A 23,533-nucleotide genomic window follows, 5' to 3' on the forward strand; every position below is an offset into this window, starting at 1 on the left:
TGTGTGTGTGTGTGTGTGTGTGTTTGTGTTTGTGTTTATGTAGATGACATCACTCTGCATCGGCACTGAGCCAGACAGGATTTCTCTTGGTCCTGCGCGGTTCGTCTCGCTGGGTGAGCGGGCCGCTCGGAGCTCGGTTTGAACCGAGCGATGATGACTAATGATGGCACACAAACAAAACGGGGCCACAGCAGAACTACAGCAGCTCCGGCACTGGAGCGTGGTTTCCCAACAGCTTTCCGAAGCCCTCCTGAAGGCTTCACGCTGACCGTTACGAGATGCCGCACAAATGTGGCATTAGCCGGCTACGTATTCAGCAATGAACTACACACTGGAGATGGAATAAAAAAGATTTGTTTTGCCATTTCTGTGTATAATTTGAAAAAACAAAAACAAAGCAAAACCGTGCATCCCATTTTCACTGATATGACCAGACTAGAATACATTCTCCATACTCTGCTGTGTCCCAGTTTAAATGCGCTGAACTGTCTCCACCAACTTCGTCTCTAAACATAGAAGTGCTTATTTACTTTTATCCATCCTGGCGCCAAAGCTGAATTCTCCACAACTGATTCTCACATTCTCACCCTCTTATAACCCTGAAGATATTTCCTCAGCTTCAGCAGTCGACTCCACGATTAGTGGATGGAGAGTAGAAATTGCCTTACTTTCTTAAGAAAATCGCTTCTTCTACAGACACATTGCAACGTGACATCCCGCCCCCAAGATCGATGACTATCTTTGGCATTAGCTTTCAAGTTGCCAACATGAGGCACTAAATCTTAAAAGTACAAATAGTCAACACTATGACAACAAGATAGCGAGGTCTGAGGGTATCACATTTCACAGGTTAGAAAAGGGTTTATAAAAATATATACAGTATATATATAGCAAGGGAGAGGAGATTAGCTCAGTTAGGCTAACTTGACTTTGACAACCTTAACATGTAGATGTGCTGTGGAATTCAGTGTTTCAGATCAGTTTGAAAAAAAGGACCACATACCAACTCTCTGACAGGTCATCAGTAGAGCAGGTGTTTACATTAACTAATCAACCACTGCAGTGTTCAGACGATCACTTATTAATATTCGCAAAATAAAAATCAAACCTGAAAAAAAAAATGGGACTGAATATTCTGTTTTTTTGGGGAGCATGTTTTTGGTGTTGAATCCTGACACGCTAATGGAGCTGTTGTCAGTCAGTTGCTATGGCAATGGATCAGCACAGTGTAGTTGACGCAGAGTGAGGAAAAAAATAGAAGTTGTTTTGAGTTTTTCTGCATTACTCTCCCTTTTCTTTAGCACACTGCAGTAAATTAATAATAGCTACACCGCCGGGTTTCATTTTATTAACAGAATTGTTTTACCACCAGATAAAATGTCCCGAACGTCAGTGGCCGGCGGACATCTCTTACTGGAATATTAAGACAGGTGATAACCTGAGTTATAGAATCAATTACCTATAGAATCAATGTTTCTCTGCACCTCTACGACAATCCAATCCCAACCATACTTTTAGTTTTGAGGGATTGCAAAATGAGAGTGCAGACTTTATTGTCATTTTCACAATAAATGAAAAATGCTGCCAATGACACAAATAAATGACACAATAAGTATTTGGCCATCGCTTGCTGTTGTGTTGCTTCGTGGTTTTACAGCCTAACTCTCTGTAGCATGTAATGTGTTTTTACAGATACTCAATTTTCTGTTTTTATGGTTACGTCCCACAAAACATCTCCTGTTTATTGTGTAGACTGTTTAATAACCAGAGGCTGCAAAAACACTGCTGGTTTATGTTCTGTAGTAAAACTGGGGCAGTAATAAATAGAATAATATAAGGATCACCTGAGAGATAAAAATATCATTCTTCTCCTGATGGCACCTTGCTGCTCCGCAGAACAGAAACTAATTTCTCATAGCGATAGGACAGACTTACAGATTCTGCAGCAGATGATACATTTTGCCGGACGATAAATTGTTTCAGTAATTATCGCGATAAACGATAATTTTTCAACAAGCAATATGTTGATAATATAATAATATTGATAACATTGACGTCTCATTGCCAATTTCACTTACACGTCTCTGTAAATGACAATAAAATAAGTCTAGTCTAAATATTGATGATGGTATAATAATGCAAGTTTGCTCTCTCAAAGACGAATAAAGTTTAATTTTGTAAAGAACACTTAACGTCGGAACTGGGAGATATCTAAAGTATACGACAACCAAAAACAATGACTAAAATGGAAATAAAAAATAAAAAACTACAACGTAACTATAAATAAAATGTGTTATGAAATGTCTATGACCAAAATTGTCCTTCAAAAAATATTCATCATTAGAATGGAAATGATTTGAGTTTATTTCATTTATCATGTGGCTAATTGCTCATTGCAACAGACTTTTTGTTTTGTTTTGATAGATGTCTATAAATATCTGGTTCCAAATGAGGACATTTTTTTATTACCTGCTTAAGAAGAAATATTTATAGTTTAGTGAAATAAAGTGAATATAGCTCTATCCTTCCTTTATTTCTTTTTTTTCTTTTGAAGGGATTTTCCTTCATTTCATTTTTTATTTTAGTCTGATCCAATTTAGCACACTTGATTAGAGAACCATCCAGCCACGGGGCTTCCACTGGCTTCAGTGAGCAACACAAGAATAATAATAATGATTTTAAAAAAAAGAAGAAAAAAGACCTCTTATCTCACTGCCAGTCACTAGATAAGAGTTAACAGGATTTTGCAGACTTGGAGAGAGGATGCAAAGCGTTGTTGTGGCTTTTGTGCGCGGAGGGAGTGGGATGGTTTGTGTTTGTGTTGAGCCCGGTGCTGTCTGCCTGTCTGGATGTCCTGAAGGCACTGGAACCCTTCTGCAGAGATAAGAGAGGTGGGAGTAATGCGAAAGCTACAGCAAAAGCTACTTCCCGACCTCAGGACGGCGTCAGAGGGCGGCGGGAGGCAAGAGGAAGCGCTGGTCCTGTGATAAGGAATGTGAGAGGTGAGAGAGCCTACAGGAAGCCTGCGCAGCGTGAACATCTCACAAATGTGTGTAAATACGAGTGATTTGTGCAATATTTTGGAACAATTTTCTCGTTTTTATGCAGTATATGCGTCAAAAACCCCGCAAGGACACACACACACTATCAGTCTCTATCACTTTGCTGCTTGTCAGGGATTCTGGCAGTCTGATGGCAAATAATACAGGCCTAATCAAAGCCTGACAAGAAAGGTGGTCAAAATAGTCGATATCTCGATCTAATCGATTCTGAGAAAATAAATTATTCAAAGATACTCATTTCTGTCAAAATCAATCCAAACAGACCAATTGAAATTTGTCTAAATTGTCAAACTTCTCTTGGCCCCAATACTGTAATAACAGCTCCAGTATGTACATTTTATAAAGAATAAACCAGGAAGTGTCATTTTTAAACATATTTCTATAAACAAGAGCTGAATTCTGACCCACTTAATTGGCTTTTACTAAATTAAGAAGGCTAAAATATTGTTGACTTGCTCTTTACTGGAAAGAAGCCAGTGCCTTTAAAACTGTTGCTGCTCTACTGAACAAAGTATCGAGTATTTTTCTTAGCATCTGTATCACATTTGAAATTTCAGCATCAAGACAATCCCACAACCAAGTAATTTTTACGTTTAATAAAGTCAGATTTAGATTTACAAAACTAACCTGATCTTTGAAAATGTAGTTTTGTATCATTATAACACTACTATTATATTAATTGAAAATAGACTCAAAACAATATTATAGTTTATCGCAATATCTTCTCAAGCAATGTGTCGTCTAGCAAAATTTGTTGTTGACAGGCCTACCTGAGAGATGCATTATGTTTCTTTTGCTTCATCTTTAATGTGTCACATTTACAGTTTGTCCAACTGTAAACTTGAAAAACTTCAGTAAAGTTTGGGCTCTGTGATATTACAACAAACTACAGGCAGAATTAGACGTGGTTTCTTTGTCTCTACTTTTTCTCCAATAGCAAAAAGCTGACCACTGAAAATGACGGAGAGTCTGATTCCACATGCTTTTTATTCATACGTTCTGACATTCAAACATGCACAAGATCAAACAGATAGCTAACTCTCTTTGACCTTCGGCGCAACCTCCTGCAGCTTGTAAGCAACGTGGGTCCTTACGACAGCCCAAGATCCTAACAAAGGAGTTTTCCGTATTTCACGAACCGCAGTGTGGCAGTCCAACTCTGTGTGAGGAAGCTGGTTTCATTAAGGAGGTTGGGGTTATGTTTTTGCAGAACGATTTGACGTAAATGCATGTGTCAGATATGGATAGTGTGAATCATCGTGATGCTGATCAGCAACCTGAGCCTAATGAATTAATTACCAAACCATTTAACTGCATGTCAGTCAGAGTCACATTACTGATGCTATAATTTCACACCAACTACTTTGCAAGCCTGTTTGAAGTTTCTGACAGTAATGTTAAGTCTTGTTATTTAATCCATAAATGTAAGTAACAGCAGATTAGTGTTGGATGCAACAATGCCGTCATGATCCAGCGTGAAAACTTCACTTTGAATGCATCACACAAATATCCATATATTTGCTTTCATTTTCTGTCTCCACTCTGGAGCGTACAGCCAATGAGAGCCAAGTAAATCCAAAATGGAGCTCCTGGATTGGAAGGCAGTCAGTTCCCATTTTATAAGCTAAAATATATTTTCCCCAAATATAGCATACTATTTGAGCATATGAGCCTTAGTTTGTGATGCTCAATGTAAATTAGTAAGAAAAAAATCAATCAACAGTAACTCACAACAAACATCTGAAATCATTATTTCAGCTTATTCCGATCCCAACATGAGCGTGAGAAGGACGGTACACCCATGTCTCCACAAATCATCACAAAGCTCTAATTTACAGAAACAGCTGTAGCTTTAACTAAATTAGATACATTTGTTTTTTGCTTCTTTTTAATAGGCCAATAGGATTACAGCATGAGACTCTCCACCTGGCCAAACACAGATTAGCTGATCCCGTGTTAACATTGAACTCGGTGTCTAATCAGAAACCAGACAGACTGAAAATGCAGCCAATACATCAAACCTATTAATTTCACCGCTCTCACTTCATGAACCTATCCAGTTTTTTTGTTTTTTTTTCTTAAATAATGTTGATTTCATTGTTGTAGCTCCAGGTATGTTGAATAGCAATCAATAAAGTCAGCATGCCAAAATTAAAGCTCGACCTTTATTTAAAACGGACAACAACAAAAAATTAGGAGAATGTATTAAAAGCACGCAGTACAAAAAGCTTCCAATAAAAATGAAAGTCACAGACCGTGGAGGGGGGGGGGCACGAAATGGCGGCGAGGCTTATTTCCACCACGCGAGCATCAGAAATGACCTGCTTTTGCGTAGCAGGTTCCATCCGAGCGGTGAGCTCTGGGAGACTCGGCGCTGACCCTCAGCGCTCAAGGCAGTCAATTAAAATTGTATGATCAACTGTGTCAAATGCTGCACTTAGGCCTAAAAGGATTCAAGACTGAGCAATCTTGTTCATCTGCTGTAAAGACATAGTAATTTGTTACTTTCATAAGGGCTTTTTATGCACTTCTTAGCACCACGGAATGTGAGCGGGCTTTAAAAGAGGAGGAAGAAGACAAAATAACGTAAATATAAGTAACAGTTCAAATGACAGGTGTGTCTTAAAGTACACTTTATTACATAGAAACAGCTGGAAATAGATTCAAATTGTAGCAAAACATGTGCTATTATGTCCAGCCTTGTGTCTTGACTTTTCCTTTAAATGAAAGTAGAGGTTATAAGCAGCAGAAAAACATTTCTTTTATTTAGGGGAGTGAAGGCTTACAACTCTCATGCCTGCGAACTATGAATATTTCAGTCGCAGCTCGACTTTGCTAAACACAAAGCAGCACTTTCATCCATGGCTTTGCAAATACCCCCCCCACACACACACACGCAAACATGTACACACCGACACGTATTAGTCGAGTGTTAACTCACAGGTCAAAACGAAGATTCTGCCTCTCCTCGAAGAAGTAGTCCATGATGAATTTGCGGACAAAGTCGGGATTGAGGGTGTTGTCTATGACTTCTGTCCTGCCAAACTGAAAAACAAATCAACCAATTAGCTTTTACTATTGTTTTAGTGCTCGACAGATTATTATTGTCACTGTAACATAATGTGCATTGTTGTAAATAGAGAAAACAACATAATTTACCAAGTTTAAAGCAGTATAAATAAAAAAATATATATGAAAGGATAGGTGAATAAAAATATATTTTTTTAAATCCATGAATATTAGGGCCAGGACTTTAACATGACCGGAACCTTTGTATTTGCGAGTTTCTGGTACCCTTGTAAATCTGACACAAGCGACACCTGCAAACAACACATGCACAACCAGTGTTCATTTTTGCTTAACCCCCCCCCCCCCCAAACAATCTGACAGGACATGGGAAATGACTATTTTTGGTACAAATTGTGCTAAAAGGAGTTGGACTGTTCAAGTGAGGCAAAACTATTCAAGCCTAAAATATCCATCCATGGTGTTGGGAGGGGTACTGGTGCATAAAATATCATCTCCATGATATCAATAGATTTTACTGACAATTAATTGGCTAAAAAAATGTTAGTCACTTTCTGGAGATAATTCATTTAACAACTTAAACCTTTTTGATCACATATTAGAAATATAAAGAAAATGAAAATAAACAAATATTTCAATTCCTTTTTTTTTTAAAAAAAAAAAGAAAAAACATTTCATAACCTAAACTGCAACAGCGTTGCCTTTATTTTAGTGAATTCTGGATCATTTGTAGCAAAGGATGCATCTGCAACAAAAAAAAAATCAAAAAAAAGCTTTTAACATTGACATGTGAAAACCTCAGGCCCTTCTGCTTGACTTAACACCAAACAGTGTTGGATTAATCTTCGTTTTTCTTTGCTTTTTTTTTGCTTAACTTTTTTTGTTGTCCAATTAATAGTTGGACAACAAAAGGTGCATAATAGGACATTTTTTGTTGTTTACAAAATTTGAACTAGGTAAAGCTAAAATCAAAAAAAAAATCTTAAATGTAAACTATATATACAGTATATCCTTGGTAGTTTTGGGTTCTTTCAACAAATGGTCGTTTTCTCCAGTTTGCAATTAATCAATTACTAATTTAGTTGACAATTATTTAAATTAATCAATGAATTGTGGTTAATCGATTAATCATGATCAATTGATTAATTATGATCAATTGATTAATCATGGTTAATCAATTAATCATGAATGATCACAATTAATCGTTTCAGCCCTACCAGCTTTCAAAAAATCTTTCTACTGCTACAGCACACGGCCTAGCGAGCCGTTCCCCAACCGTCTCACTTTGTACTCACCTCTCTCCATTCTCTGTTGGCGATCCCTTGAGTGTACAGAACACAAACTGTCGGGAAGGAAACAAAGGAGGGCAGAGAAAAGGAGAGGGTTAGATTCAACTGAGAGCATTTAACAGCAGAGAAGCAACACTCTGAGGTCAGCCAAGAGGGAGTTCTTTATCCACATCCTGATGTGACAGAATCTTGTCCTAATTAAATCCAGATGGAACTCTACCTCACAGCACAGTGATATTTCACGGAGTTGGGGGGCGGAGGGGTGGGGAGTGAAGGACAGTATTCTGGTGGGACTACTTGACGTTTGTAGGACTCCGTGAGTGTTTCCTGAGGACGGACCATGAGAGAGAACAGAGCCAGGCAATCAGCTGTCACTAATGTGACATTTCATTTGCATTCAAGCAGCCTTTACGGTATTCACAAACACGAGTCCTGTGTCAGCCAACATTAAGTCAGAAAATCCAGTCATACGTCACACTTTTACATGTGTTACCTGGCAAAATGCTTCCAGGAGGAGAGCCTGGCTGGAAAAAACTGAGACAAAGAACTCCTATTTTACTTAAAACCCTATATCACTCTTCTTTCCTGTTGATCTTTTACATTTTTTTTTATTTCATGTTTGTTTCATTTCTCCCACTGACAAGCATGACTAATGCAGACTCTGCAGATGTTATGGTGAGATTATGAGGCAAAATAAAGGGAACATGTCAGTTTGGAAATAATGCAGTTCTATAGAATAGCAGCCAATTCCGCTCGATTCTCATCTCCCTTTGGTGTTCCGTTTGGACTTTCTTCCATTGACTTTGTTGACTCTGGTTGAATTTACACCAGACCAATCAGAACAGAAGGAGAAGTTGTGACCGCTGAACGACGTTTTAGAGTCGTAGTCTGCCTGCAGTTTTAGCAATAGCAGCGGAAAAGTGAACGAAGCCGTTCAGTCCATGTTGGCTTCCACATACTGAATCAACATCTTGTTCAGCTCAACACTTTTTTTTACAGTGCACAAAAAGCTCTTTTTTTATTATTTTTAGCGTTTTATTATCCTCTCCAGGGTGTACACTGCCTCTAGCCCCATGACTGTTGAATATAGGCACCGGATACAAGGATAAGCAGGCAGACAGTGGGTGGAGGGAGTTTATTTTGTAAGTATTAAGAATATTTTTGATGTCTGAATAGAAGTCAAAACTAGGCTTGGGCATTTGTTATGCCTGCTGTCAATCACAAGATACAAGTAATAAACTTCTTATAAATTTTGATTTGTCGTTGCCACAATACATTCCAAATTATTTTCAAAACCCAACAAAACTGTCCATGTTGGCAGAATTGCTACCATTTTCTCCACTGTTTCTTTCAATGGAAGCATCAGTACATTTGAAAATATGATTACTGCACTTACTGTGTGCAGTTTTATCATCATCACACTAGTACACAAAGCATTGTGATAAAAATTTCAGTCCATATTGCTCACTCCTAGTCAAAAAATTAAAGGTCATAGACAGCATTATTAAAACGTGATAATTAGGGATGCACAATATATCGGAACCAACATTTGTATCTGCCGATAATGGTCAATTTTGACCATATCGGTATTGGCTCGATAAAAAAAACTGTACCAATATTAACAGACAATATTTATTTCCAAATGTCTCTTTTTTCTTTTTCAAGGTGTCAAAATGGTAGTGAATATATATTATACATATGATGAATATCGGTTATTAGCCATAACAGCAATATTAAGGAAATATCAATAGTGGCCCAGATTTTTATATCGGTTCATCAATAAGGAGTAGCTGTTGCGTTTCTGTGTAAAATAAAGGCAATTAGATAATATCATAGATTCAAATTTTTCAACACATTTCTGACCATGCGTCACATATGTGACGACTTGGGCAGGGTCCTTCAGCGTCACATCTTGATGATTTGGGAAGGTCACATGTTTTACGTGGATTATCTCGCAACCGCTGCCGAACCTTCAAAACCCGACGATTTGGTTAGGTTTAGGGCAAAAATTACGGTAAGGCATAGGGTAAAATATGCCTTACCGTCAATATGTGACGCGAAAGGGATATCCTGCGCGTCAACATGTGACAAAGACGGACCGCCCCATGCGTCAATATATGACGAGTTGGGAGTGAGAATGGGCTGAATTTTTGTGTAAATACTTTAATACCTTATTGCTTTACTTTATTGTTTTAATCCAATGACAACCCATATTTCATTGATCAATCAATGTATCCTACTCTCCAACTGATATCCTATACCTTGGAAACCATCTAACAAGATCACATCACAAGGAGAGCAGACTATCTGTGTCCAACACATTCCACCTGAACAACTGTAATGACCAACTCTAAATCTGAATCTATGATATTATCTAATAGGCCAAGAAAACCAATCTTTGATTGTTCTTGTCTTGTTTTCTTATAAAGTATTTGAGAAAAAAAACCCAGCATGGACGTATCTGGCATCTTACGTTCGGTTCAACATTGCCACTATCAAGTTCTGACTTGGAAGACTTTATAAAAAAAACTTTTGATTTCATGACATGGGGTTCTGATTGCAGAGGCAACACCTTCCGAGGCAACGTGCATCATCATTACCTGCAGCAGTCATTAATTGCAAATTTATGCACATGTTAATATATGAGCTGCTTACATACTGATGAACGGACACGAGAGAATTAATCATGGAATTATGAGCTGTTGAAGATCGAGAGCGAAAATGATCTCCAGTTTCAAAATCAGATTTGATTAATTCTATTTTTTTTTTTCCTTTGAACAATTTTGATCATTTAGACAGGAGCTGATGAGCCGACATGCTCTGGATTTTACTGATAACTCGTGAAATAGTTTTGTTGGTTTTTCCTTTCAAACTCCAGCCTTGAACATATAGCTTTGGTGCAAACAAAACAACGCCCCTGTATGCAGTGTGAATGCAGAAAAATGTAAGACAGGGAAATTGTTGATGGTGTTCTTAACTCTCAAGGACACCAACAGGTCAAAGGAATAAAGCAACAAACAAGTAGGCAAAGATCTTACGAAAAGAAAGCTTGTCAAGCTGATGTCCTGGAAAGTTTTAAGTGTAAGAATGTTTAAAAGAAGCCAAACTAACACATTTATGATTTGTCCGCTGTGTTTATGAATGATAAATCTCAGAATGTGTTCCTGCAGGGCCGCAGGTGAACCAGGTCGTTGGCGCCGAACGCAGCTCTTTTCAGTAGCGCAGCTGTTGAGAATCTTATTGCATGTTGATAGAAGGGTGTCGAAGCTCATCTGACTTACAAATTGCTGAGCAGCTGCAGATTGGTTAGACTGTCCAAGCTGACCAATGGCCACTTAATTCTACAGTATGTAATTTTTTTTTTTTTACAATAAAAAGTGTGTTCTTTTTGCATATTGGTTAAAATGACCATTAACTCCTGACAGCATAAGACAGATAATCTGTGGGGAGGGAAAATTGAGCTCCTGTCCTCAATAGTCCTGCTGTCATCTGCAGAAATACTCCACTACGCCAGCAACAACCAATCAGAGGCAGGAGGAGGGCCTTAGTGCTGTCAATTGTGCTCACATTCTCTCCCACTTCCTCTCTGCTATGTTACAGCAGGTTCATCACAACAGAATAATGAATGATCAGGCTAGTTAGCATGGCCACCAAAGACTGTTGGTTGATCCCCAAGACTTTTAGGAAAATATTCTGTGGACTAATGAGGTAAAATTTCAACTTTATCAAGGATGTGCATAGGGCTGAAACGATTAATCGTGATTAATTGTGACTAAACGTTTATTGAAATAATCGTCAACTGGAGAAAGCAGACGTCAAAACATGCCAACTGCTAGTAGAACAGCACCATCTGCGCAGTAATTAAGCCAAAATAAAATAAAAATAATTATCCGAGTAGTTAATCATCAGAATAATCAATAGAATGCTCGATTACTAAAGTAATTGTTAGCTGCAGCGCTGCATGTGCATTCCATCACATCTGATGTAAAAGTAACACCTTATTAAGAAAAACAGAAAAGAAAAGAAAATCTAACTTTTAATCAAACATGGTGGTGGTAGCATGTATGCCACATCTGAATCTCAATGTCTTTTAATAAAAATGAGATAAAATTGAAATTCAGTGCTTAACGAACACAACCAACAGCAAAAAACAACAACAACAACAAAAAGAAACCTAAGGTGTTCATAAAGAAAAACTAAACATTGCTCAAATGAAACAATTCCACAAGGAAGAGTGGGCCAATATCTGATGTAACAGTTACTGCAAATTTTAGGTGTGGCACACCTATTTATTTTTTATGGATAATTACTTTTTTTTCCATTTTCTTTTTTTTCATTTGGTCAGAATGGTTTGGATAGCTTGATAGCTAGTTTGGAATCAACAAGCTGTATGTAGTAAATGTAGCTTGTTGATTTACATCATATGATGTAAATGTAGTAGGTATAGATTGAGGTATAGCCTTTGCATTCCTAACAAAGGCCAAGAACAATATCTGTAAACAGCAGCAGATGCCTGGCACACATAGTGGTGCGTCCTCCACCTAATCCCTCCTTTTCCAGATTACTCCAGGCTATATTTACTGCTACAATGCAGGCAGTACATAAGGTACATAGTTTGACAGGGTTCCTGTCTGCTTAATGCCCTTTTCCAGTCTACTGAAGCAAACACAAGGGATGAAACACACACACACACACGCCCACGCATGCACACGCCCACAAACATGCAAAAAAGTAAAACACTGGAATGCTGTTCAGCTTTATAAGCTGATATGAATAAGGTCTGTGAGCTTGCCGGTGGCCTGAGATGTATGTGTGTGGGGGGAGGGGGTGTGGGGGTGGGCGTGAGTGTGTGTGTGCGCAGCTCTGTCGGGGCAGTCTAATGCTGTGTGACTGGGGCCAGTGCTGTCAGCAGAGCAGAGACATGGACGCAGCACAAGTGCCTCCTTGGATAAACGTTGGGGCGGGCAGGGATGCTCATCCTCCTTTCCTTTCCCACCATCTGACATTTAAAGGTCCAATCCACAATTCTGGGAGCTCTGCAGATTTTGGCTTCGCTAGCAACCTCAACCACACAGCTCACAGTAGCCCGGGCCGCGATAATCGTAGCTATAGCAGCGAACTGTCCGGGCTGCTAGCGGAAACGCAGGAGTGAGCGATGTAAACGAGGGATTACAATAAATCTCGAACAGGACTGAGGAGAGGCGTTTGTGTGGAACCTTATATGATATATGAGCTAGAATGGTATGGCTACGAGACGAATTGTTATAGAGTGGATTGAAATGATTGTGATTAATCGATTGTTGAAATAATCGTCAACTAATTTGGTGATCGGTTAATTATTAATCTATTAAAAAAGGTCAGATATTAAAAATCCGGACTTTGAACCACCTTGATGTCAGCCATTGCATATTAGTTCATTGTTGTTGTAGTTGAGAATTTCCATGAATAAGATACATACAAATGCAGATTTAGGACTGTTGACTTGTATGCAAAATGACAGACTGTGACCCCTGAAACCAGAACGGCTCTAAGCGACTGGGGGATATTATTTACTGGGCTCACATAAACACATCTTCTACAGTAAAAATGGGCATAAACAAAACGGCAGATGGCTTTGTTTCATACCTCAGAACACTGGGTATTAAAAAAAAAAAGAAATCCAATTCAAGCAGGCTTATTATGCATTCCACAAAAAATGGTTCATTTAAATGTTGGCTAGTCAAGTGCGAACAAGTTGAAGGAAGCAAACCAGATGACAGTAATCCATGTCAGGATGTGAGTCTCATAGATAACAGTTTTCTATATTGAGGGAAGCAAGTTTACAAGTAATGGAACATCTCATTTCTGTAACCTGAGATCTTAGGGTGTCTTTTAATCCCGAGAGTCCGGTGGACTCTGTTTGACTGGGGACTAAAGTTGCAACATTTGTTGCATTTTCAGTTGCTGCAGTTCTCTGTCACACTGCACTGTGTCAAATAAAGCAAACACTTTGGAAAACCTGTTCACCTCGTCACCTGTGGTGGCGCTGCAACGAGAACTGCTGCAGGAAACGACACAAAAACCTATGAAGCGTGACTTCCTTCTTCATGAAATGTAAATAAAATAGTGTCGTCAGATTTGAGTGGTTATAGGATTTCTCGTTTGTCTTTAGCAAAAGACCATGAGCGGTTTCTCCAGCTAGCGGTAGAAAGTCGTGTTTGTTATGGTTGTGTTTACCAGAATGCCCTCTGCTGTGGTCCACTTCTTGCCTTTGGAGTGGTCTCTAATCCGCTTGGCTGTCATATATGCATTCGTAAACATACAAACGTATGTCTTGGTTTGGCCAGAGTTCAAGCTTTTGCTCTACATCAGAGTTTGATTATTCTACTTTCAGACCAAACATAATTTGAGTGTTAGGAGCATCTGGTTTACATGCAAAATCTATGTGGGCGCTGCGAGAAGTCTTGCAGTGCGTTTTAAAATGTGTCTTCCGCTGAGCGTATGAAGTGTTTAGAGCGTTCAAAGCACGTCCAACGTAGCCAATGCTGCAGCTGGAAAATCGGAATCTTTGCAGATAGACGCAAAGATGTCCACGTACATGTCATGTAGTGGTCTGTAGTTGGTGTCCTGCTAGGAGATTGAGGCACCGAGGAGGGTCAGCAGGTCGTCAAACTGGGCTCGGGTGAGATGAAAATGGTGCTCAAAGAGACCCTCAACAGCCCACAGCCAGGTTATGAAACTCAAATTCACAACACCTATGAATTGTCTTGTGAATTTATACAGTTCACTAAAGCTGCGACTCTCTCCGTAACTCGTCCGCCATTGTACAAAGAGAGCGGGAGAGGAAAAAAAAGGCAAACGTCAAGAGGCTCCTCCATGCTTTGTTCAGACGAGGGTCGAGAGCGATTTTGACGCACATCAAGCGTCCAACTTAACACGTTGGATGCATTTTTGACACACAGAACACATTCAGTCTGATTTACATTCACACCTCCCCAAGCGAACCGGACTTTCTCGGCAAACAAACGAAAGTTCAACTAAAACGAACTAAAGACAGCTGGTGTGAATGCACCCTTAATGACGGTGTAGATCAAAACCTTTAAAAACCATCAGACTGGTAGTCAAATTAAAACAGCCAGCGAGTGAGGTGTGTGTCTGTGCAAGTGTGGTCGGTACGGGTGTGTGTGTGTGTGTGGGTGATCTGGTTCCCCTCACTCACATTGAGAGCAGAGAACAGTGACGAATATGACCCCTGACATATGCAAATGTCCACTGATTCACACAGGCCAAACAGTGTGGATCGGCATTTGTGTGTGTGTGTGTGTGTGTGTGTGTGTGTGTGTGTGTGTGTGTGTGTGTGTGCGGGCGTGTCCATTCGTAGTGTATGCCAGCCTGATTTTGTTCAGTTAAAACGTGTTGGCGTGTGGCGCCAGTTTGTCTGCTAAAATGTACGCGTGCAGGGTGCTTCTACGTGTTTGTAAGACCTGCTGGGAGCTGTTGTGAGGACCTGCTGGTGATGTGTGTGTGTGTGTGTGCGTGGGTGTGTGTGTGTGTGTGTGTGTGTGTGTGTGTGTGTGTGTGTGTGTGTGTGTGTGTGTGTGTGTGTGTGTGTGTGTGTGTGTGTGCGTGGCTGTGGGTGTGTGTGTGTGGGAGTAGGTTGGACTAGGAAAACAGATAGATCAGGGAGAAGCTTACTTGGATCAGACTTGGAGAACGTGTCTCTATCCAGCAGGTTCCTGAAGAGAACAAAGACACACGGACAGAGAAATTAATTACACTTCTCTCCTGCCACAGCAAAGGAAGTTATTACATCATTAAAACTCTCCTAATTAGCTTCCTCGCTGACCCTGACAACTTGTTTACTCCTAATCCTCTTCTGACTTCATTAACAAAAGCCTTTTCTTCCAATCATCTAGGCAGCAACGTTAAGCAGACAACAACATCAAGCATACAGTGGGGCTTATGCATATTTCAGCCGTACCACAACAGAACCTCAGTACTGGGACTATTTTTCACTCTCTTTGCACCCTTCGCTTTGCTAGAAGCAACAGCAGAGGATGCCATGAAATTTACATGGCACTGCAGTTGTTGTTTTTTTGTGTTTTTTTCCCACTCTGTACACTAAGAGAAATAAATGGAGCTATGGGTCCTATTACAGTGGAGACGGACCTCAGTGCTGACAGAAGTCTGGATTGACAAGTTTGGAAGGATCGGAACACCCGAGAGATGACGGAAAGGAAATCGTGGATAAGCTCCGATTTAGGGTAGAGAGACCTGTCTGGTTGGATAAAGATTTGTGAACTTCTACCAGTCCCTAAAGTGGAGACATGAGCTCAGGCTTGAGTGGCAGCCCTTAAATTTGTAGCATTTCATAAACGGTCACTTGGGGCTGTGCTCCAGATGCAGTGCAACCTCACTGCAATCCAAGCTAATAGCAGATAGAAATCTGTTTACGGGTGGTAGCACCGATAAATCCACCCTGATTTCCTTCACTGTGGAGGATCAATGGATAAAATCTTAGCTGTTGATCTTAACTACCTTTACAAATTTGTATAGCACATTTCAGCAACAAGGCAGTTCAAAGTGTTTTACGTCACCAAAACATCATACAATAAACATTACATTTTCACAATACATCATCAAAATCGTCAAGCACATACACATCAAATATTTTGGTCAATGTTCCACTTCCTGCTGATATAAGGCAACTCTAACCAGCTGGGCTTTTATCCCTGATTTAAAAGAACTCTGTGTTCCAGCTTTTTGAAGTTTTCTGGATGTTTGTTAAAGATTTGTGGTTCATAGAAGCTGAATGCTGCTTCTCCATCTTTGGTTCTCGTTCTGACCTACTGGCTCTTTAATCCCGGAAATGTCTTCTATCAGGTGACAAAAGGCCAACATTGTAACTGTCTTTATGTGTCTCTTGAGGCCCCCAGATCACTACACCCAGATTTGGCGACTGAATGTTACTTTCTCGCTGCAACACCTGAAGCTGTGTGCTGACTCAAGATGACGTATCTGAAAACCAGCCACTGATTGACCCGCCCACTGGGTCACGTCTGCACGTCCGTGTCCGCTGTTGCAAACTTAGTGACTTTATCGCTATATTTTCAGACACAATTGTACAAAACCAGAATCGGCAGGTCAGGCTTTTTAGAGAACAGTGATGGGCCAATAAACTGCAATCGGTGCTCCCCTAGTGGTTAGAGCTAAAATGGTTTCAGATTTTATAATCAATTAATTTTTATTGAAAAAAAAAACTGCATATGTTTTGCTTATGCAAGTTTACTTACAAAATAAATCAATAAAATATAATGTTCCATAGGTACCATGGATGAAGATACAGATCTGTGTTCTAAATCAGGTTCATCTACAAACCCAAGGTAGTATGGCTATGAGTATGGTCCAGTTTGTTCAGTACTCCCATTTGCATTCAGTGATGAGTAAACATAAGAGAAATCTGCCATTTTCATCCTGTCCTGAAAGCTATAAACCTAAAATTATTCGTCAGAAACCCAAAGCCAACCCCAACACTCTTCGGCATACAAGTTGATACTAAATAACTCGACGCGGAACAGTGAGGTGGTGGAAAATGAAGTCAGAGGAAACACAAACGGTGCAGAAATCCACTAACCGGGGAGAGACTGTACGTCAGTTGTTCTTTAACGCTGCTGCTTCTACAGAAGGTGCAAAACCTCAACAAATAACAGGAAGGTTGAATAGCAAAACCACTCTGTTTAATTATTATTATTTTTAGCTTTCAATCCCCGTTCTGGAAGATGGCAACACACATGGAGATTTCTGTTTTGCGCCAACTCCTCTCACACACACAGTGTGACATCGCCTCTGTCTCTGTGAATAAGTGATGGCGGATCGTAGCAGGGAGTCTGGGAAAAAATTGACATTTTTGATCATTGATGGTAGTAGTTTTGAAATGGAAATTTAGAACTGGCTGACATCAGCCTGGACAAGTCAAATGACTTTACGTAAGCAGAGACCAGAAATGAGCCACTGACACAGAATCTCAGCCACACAATGTAGTTATTTTATTCTCTTAAGACATAAGGCAAGAGGATAACTGCATAATTTAGCCAACTTAGATTTGTTTTAGCAGATTAGTATGGAAAGATATCAGATTATCTTCTTTCAGGGAGTATTATTATAAGTGTGACTAAATATTATCATAAGATCGTCAACCAGCAGTCATATCAGCAGAGGACTCATAAAATATTATCAGCAGTACATTTTCTTGCGGTGCTTTATTGAATTTAAAATTGATGGTACGAATCATAGAAAAGATTAAATGATTACGCAGCAAAGCTTAATTCGTTTCAATAGAGCGCAACTGCAAAGTGCAGCAACAGAGTTAAATCAAACTTTGTGCTAATTAAATTGCTAAGATTAGATTTAATTTGTCTGCACTTATCATACCTAAATGATGGCCTACATTTAAAATAAAATATATAAATGACAATAATTACCTCCCTGCTGCTTCAAGATGCCTCCCTTTGCGGTCTGCCTCATGCATAAAGTCTTACAGGAAATGTATTAAATTGACACCTAGTTTCGAATCTTTTGTTCTGACACTAAGTTATGATGTTAAATATTATTCGTAAAGGCGATATCATATAATTCAGGACTGAGAAGTTAGTTTGAAAAGGTTTATACAGCCTTGTATTAACACCAAAATGGAAATACTTCAGCAGAAACCCCACAAGAGCAAAAACAGGAACCCAATCTGGAGCGGATTATAGTGCTCTTTCTAAACTATTTAAAATCCGTCACTACAGTGAGGAAGATTATTCAAAGCTGCAAAAATTAGCTCAATTCTAATCTTCTGACTACTGGACATCTTAGCGAATTCACCCAAAGTTCAAAGTGTGCAATACTCAAAGAAAAAAAACAAAGAGTTACATACAAGTTGCTCACAATGATCTCAAATTGTCTCTAATAGGATCAAAATTCTACATATAGGCCCAAATAAATACATATCAACAACAGTTAACAACATGGATTGGTTTCCTGGCATGGGCCTGGATTTAAATAGAACAAGTTAAAAGTCTCTTTTTTCCCCAAGAAAAGTTTAAAGTTGCCTCTAAATAAACCAGAAGACTTTGAAGAGATGAGACTAAAGTAGAGTTTAAGCTCAAAGAAAAACCCATCACAAACACCTGCAACTAAGTTTGATGCATGGTGGCGGTGGAGTGATGATTTAGGCTTGTTTTGCAGCCGTAGCTCCTGGGCACTTTGCTCTCTTTGAGTCCTTCGTGAACTCCTCTGTATGTCAAATGCTACAGGGGCAGTGTTAGGTGTTGCATTTTATAACACAATCAAGTAACTTTATGCACTTTAGTTGTTAAAAAATGCAATATGTATCAACTTAAAAGAAATTTGACTTTGTGATTTAAAATCTTGACATTGGGCCTCTGTCTCTTTAAAAACTCCTGCTCTTTCTGAAGCTCCGCTCTGCCTTCAGAAAGTCATCACAACATGGCTCCTCTATTACCCCTTTATTGTTTTTACCTGTGTTTCACTGAGAAGTAGTTCCTACGAGGATCTCAACAGATGTGCAGTTCCAGGTGTTTGCTGCTAATTGCGGCTGGCTAGTCTGAAGGAGCTGAGTGGGGGAGTCACAGGGGAAGCTTGGAAACTGCAGCTCCAAGGAGGAGCTGCGTCTAGAAAGTGAAGCTAGGTCCAGCCAGGCATTTTGCACAGCTGCATGGTTGCCATGGAGATTAAAGGATTTGTCAAACATTCATGATAAAATGAAGGCAACACTCCAAGTATGTTTCAGGTAAGGGAATAATATTGCAACACGATGTAAAGCTCAAATAATTTGATTTTACATAATACTGTCCCTTTAAGACCCAATCATTTCAGCTAATTCCTTTTCAGTCAGACTCTCAAACCTTTGGTTTTCTGACAACAAAAGCACTACAATATATAAATGAGAGCATTAAATACAAAATAAAGCATTAAAAATATACATTTTAAAATGTGAAAGAAAACCCAAAGCAATATGCAAGAAAAGCATCAGAAACTTTTGGAATGAAAAACCTTTTTGTCAAAGTAACGTCAAGACAACCTGCAGGACCAGGTTGTCAGGATGGCAACCAGGGCAGGATGGCAGAAAAAAAATGTCAGAAAGATGACTGCTGGTCCCACAGGAGTTAATGTTTCCCACAATGACGGAACTGCTTCAAGATTTCAGCCGTTTCTCACACCGGCCTTCACAAACGTGATGCTGGAGGTGGCACATATGGGAGGATTTAGAAAACACTGTTTGGACACAGCTGGAGAAGCGTAGATGAGACTGACCTGTAAGGATAATCTTAAGAGTACGCAGGTTTGGAACTCACGTAAAAGATAATCAAAACAATCTAACATTTTAAGATAAGACATGCTGAAAATTCCTGATACTCTTCCATAACACTAATGAAAAACCCTTTTTATATTTGCAGACCAGAACTTTGCATGTCTCTAATGGTGTTTGAGATGATTTATCTTTAGTGATTGAGGTGTTTTTCTCGTTTGCTTGCTTTTTTTTTTACATACAAAAAGGTACCACTCTGAAACTTTAAATTTGCACGTTTGCACACAAGCGACATCCGCAAACAAGAGCAATGGATGACAAAACCTTTTCTCTTCATTTCATTTTTGTTTCAAAGGACAAACTGAGGGCGCTGGAAAAGACTATTGTGTTCAAGTTGTCCTAAAAGGAGTTAGCCTATTAGCAGCGCTATCCAAGCCTTAAATAGCATCTCAATGATAAACATGTCGTAGCATCACAGACGTTTCCTTTAACACCTGAAAGCTGAATAACCTAAATGATAGATTAAAAATAATTGTAATATCTAGATTTATTCAATAATTTAGCAACTAAAATAGATTCTGATTTGAAAATTAGGTGTATTTTGTCCACATAGGGCTTTTGATTAAAATGTTATTAATTGCAATCAACTCAATTAAAATTACAGCAGACAGATAAATTAAAATTACTTTCGAGTCAGAAGAGACATATTAGTAAAATAAAAAGAGTATCTTAAACCTAAATCTGCCAGGGGTGTGAACGTTTTAGTGTTTAATTGTGTTTGTGCTAACAGAACTACTAGCAGGCCTCGACTCACTTCATGAGTCAGCAATAAGAAAGAGACGAAAAGAGTAGAAAAGCATCTGGGGGGGGGGGAGTTACAAGATGAAACCTGCTTCTGACGTAACGTACTTAAGGACTGATGGGAAAACATCCTGACTCTGTGGAACATTTTCTGTGGAACCGTTTCGAGGGTTTCGGACAGTTACATACCCAAACTTTAATCATCAGAATCCTTTGCATCTTTGTCAAATATAAAACGTGTTTGGTTATCGGGAGCATTTATGAGTGACTAAAAAGCGAGAACAGAAGAAAAAAATCTTTGTTGGGGAAAATACTCCGTCACGCCACTGTAGAGTTTCTGAAGGACGGTTCTTTGCCATCCTAAAGACAGCAATCCCAACAGCTTGACTACGTCCATATTGTGCTCTACTGCAAAACCCACAAAGACGTAGCAGGAGAAGGGGGATAGAGAGAGCGAGAAAGAAAGAGAGCTGCGGGGCGAGCGCTGGGTCCTGTCCTGTGTAACAAGCGGCAAGCTTTCTCAAACCGTTGATGGCTAGTGATGTATCTAGATCAGGCACTCGTGTTGTGCTGAGCCCTGTGTGGCCCAGATGGTGAAATGCCACGCTCTGTTGCTTCCCTGTCAGACAACGCCCACTGGCCCTTCTCCAACTTTCAGACCTTAAATACATGACAATAATATTGAGGTTCCGTTTTGGGGGGGTTTGTATCGCCAGCGGACAGTCCAGGAGATTGTGTAGGAGCGATAAGTGGGAGACGTCGGCAACTGCCAAAAGGGATAAACACCCGAGACAGAGGAATACTCAAGGTTATTATAGTTACCTAAAAAAAAAAAAATGAAGTTGAGAAAATATTTTGTTAACTGAAATAAATGAAAACTAACTGGAACTATATCGTGCATTTATAAAACTAAAGCAAACGAAATTCCAGATGATATCCTCTGTTTTTGTGATTATGAATGTATCAGCCTTTCGAATTGAAGCACACAAGCAGTTTACAAATTACGGCACTCCAGACTCCTCCTAGTGGCACAAAATGGCAACTGCAAAAGGTGGCAGAGACCGCCAGAGTCATTTGGTTGTTCAACAATAATAAATAGAAATTTTTTGAAAATTATATCTTTTGTTGAGTATTCATTAACCAATCGATGCACAGACACATTGCGTCTTATTGTTAACATCTGGAAATTTCAAGCATGTGCAAAACATCTGAGGGCAAAAAGACGATTCGGCCATCTGTAGCCGTGTTTACGCGGTAGAACAATTTTGTTACAGTAAGACCTGGAGAAGTAGGTATTATTAGTCTAGTGCAGTATGCCACAGCAAAGAAAACATAATGCAGGAAAACAGTTGAACAACTCAAAAACCTTTGTATCTTCTTTTTTCTCGCTCTCTGCGTTGGCTTTGCTATACCCAGACCCGCTGCCGTAGCAACTGACTGACAACTGCTCCACTAGTGTATCAGGATTCAATAATAACAAACGAAAACTAGCAAACACACTATAAAAACTAATTAAATTGAACTGAATTATACAAAGAAAAAGTCACAACAAAATAAAAACTAAAAACCCAAAACTATTATAACCCTGGGAATACTGTACCCAGTCGGCTCAGTATGGTAGGGTGAAAGGAACAAGATATTAAAAAGGAAAGGGGAAAAACTGTGTGTGTGGGAGGGGAACCTCCCTATGATTCATTTGCACTTGAAGGCTTCCACCTGGCCCTGACAGAGACGACTCACACTTTAAAAAACCCTTTCCTCCACGGGCAGCCTGGGAAAATGTCGGGGCGGTGCGAGCAGAGTGCCTCATACTTTATCAAACATTTACGCCAGCGGTCCTTCCTCAACACCAGAATTACATTTGAAGTCCCACCAGAAACATCACGGCCACCTAAAAACAGCAACTGCAGCTTTAAATACCGAGGCGAGGAGATGGAGGGGGGGACTTCCAATCCGTCAGGGCAAGATGCATTCATGTGCTCTTTGAAAAAAAAAAAAAAAAAAAAAAACAGAAGCAGCTATGCTTGGCTTTGAATGGATGGAGCCAGAAAAATAACTATCAAAAAAAGTTTAAAAAAGAAACGAGTGATCAAATATCAAATATGTGGAAAAGTTAGGACGACTTATGACAAACAGGGTATTTTTATAGCATATATAGAAATACAAAACTGAAGAAAATAACTTCAAAATGTCTGTTTCAGAGCAAGTGAGCAAGATTAGAACATCATTACTCAGAATTTTGAAAGCGGTTTGCCCTGTTTAAACCTCAGACATTTAGTTTGGTGTGTTTCCTGACTGAGTCTGGTAAAGTATTTCGAAAGGTTCTCAAAAGCGTTTAAAACAATAAGAAAATTTTTTTTTAAAGTCTACCTGTGGAAAACATTTAAAATATGCCCAGGTCTGGCCGTCGAAGCAAAGTCACCCTGAAAGCGGACTGCAAGATGCTAAAGGAAGTCTCCAAAAATCCTACTGGGCATGGACCACGCATCTCAGCAAAAAATGGAGAGTCCTCCCATCCGAGTTGGAGGTTTGGACTTAAAAATATTTCAGAGTGTCATGCCTCTGGTAAGGCACAAAGCCACCAGTGGATGAGAGTGATCCGCCGCTCTACTCCCAGACTGGAGAGCTTTGGCAGGTCGCGCCATGTCAGCAGTCCTGCTCTCCATGCTGGATGTTTGGCCAGTAGATGGCAGCGTTCGCTACATCAGAACTTGCAAATGTTGCTGTTGGAGTGACATTCAGGGTCTTCCATAATGAAAATGGCCTAATAACCCTTCTGAGGTTGAAAGCCAGCAACATTTGCTTCTCTAAGGTTGGTTACAGTTTTCTGTTGCTTGTTGTGTTAATACACAGCAGTATGCTACAGAGCAGCAAACCGAGAAAAAAAATCTCTGTTTTAAGAAAAGCCCAACAAGTGCACTTTAGGAAGAAAGATACCATAATACCATATGTAATCCATTAACCAAAATAAAACAACATTTTGCATTTTGCATGTCTAAGAGATTTCTGTACGTCTTTTGTATCGTAAAAGTTCTGCATAAATCTGCATTAAATTTCCCCGC

At 39.5% G+C, this 23,533-nt stretch overlaps 1 protein-coding gene across 2 annotated transcripts in view; it reads right to left on the minus strand.

Moving 5' to 3' along the window:
- LOC102221087 (copine-8-like) overlaps window positions 1–23,533 on the minus strand; it is an 84,551-nt gene that overhangs the window by 55,242 nt on the left and 5,776 nt on the right. For both annotated transcript variants that reach the window (XM_023347595.1, XM_023347605.1), the window contains exons 2-4: window positions 15,053–15,093; window positions 7,385–7,431; window positions 6,004–6,107 (exon numbers count right to left, since the gene is read on the minus strand). In XM_023347595.1, coding sequence (XP_023203363.1) covers window positions 6,004–6,107; window positions 7,385–7,431; window positions 15,053–15,093 — 192 coding nt within the window. The remainder of the gene's footprint in view (window positions 1–6,003; window positions 6,108–7,384; window positions 7,432–15,052; window positions 15,094–23,533) is intronic.

Source organism: Xiphophorus maculatus, chromosome 2 (genome assembly GCF_002775205.1).
Source record: "Xiphophorus maculatus strain JP 163 A chromosome 2, X_maculatus-5.0-male, whole genome shotgun sequence".
NCBI classification, from domain to species: domain Eukaryota; kingdom Metazoa; phylum Chordata; class Actinopteri; order Cyprinodontiformes; family Poeciliidae; genus Xiphophorus; species Xiphophorus maculatus.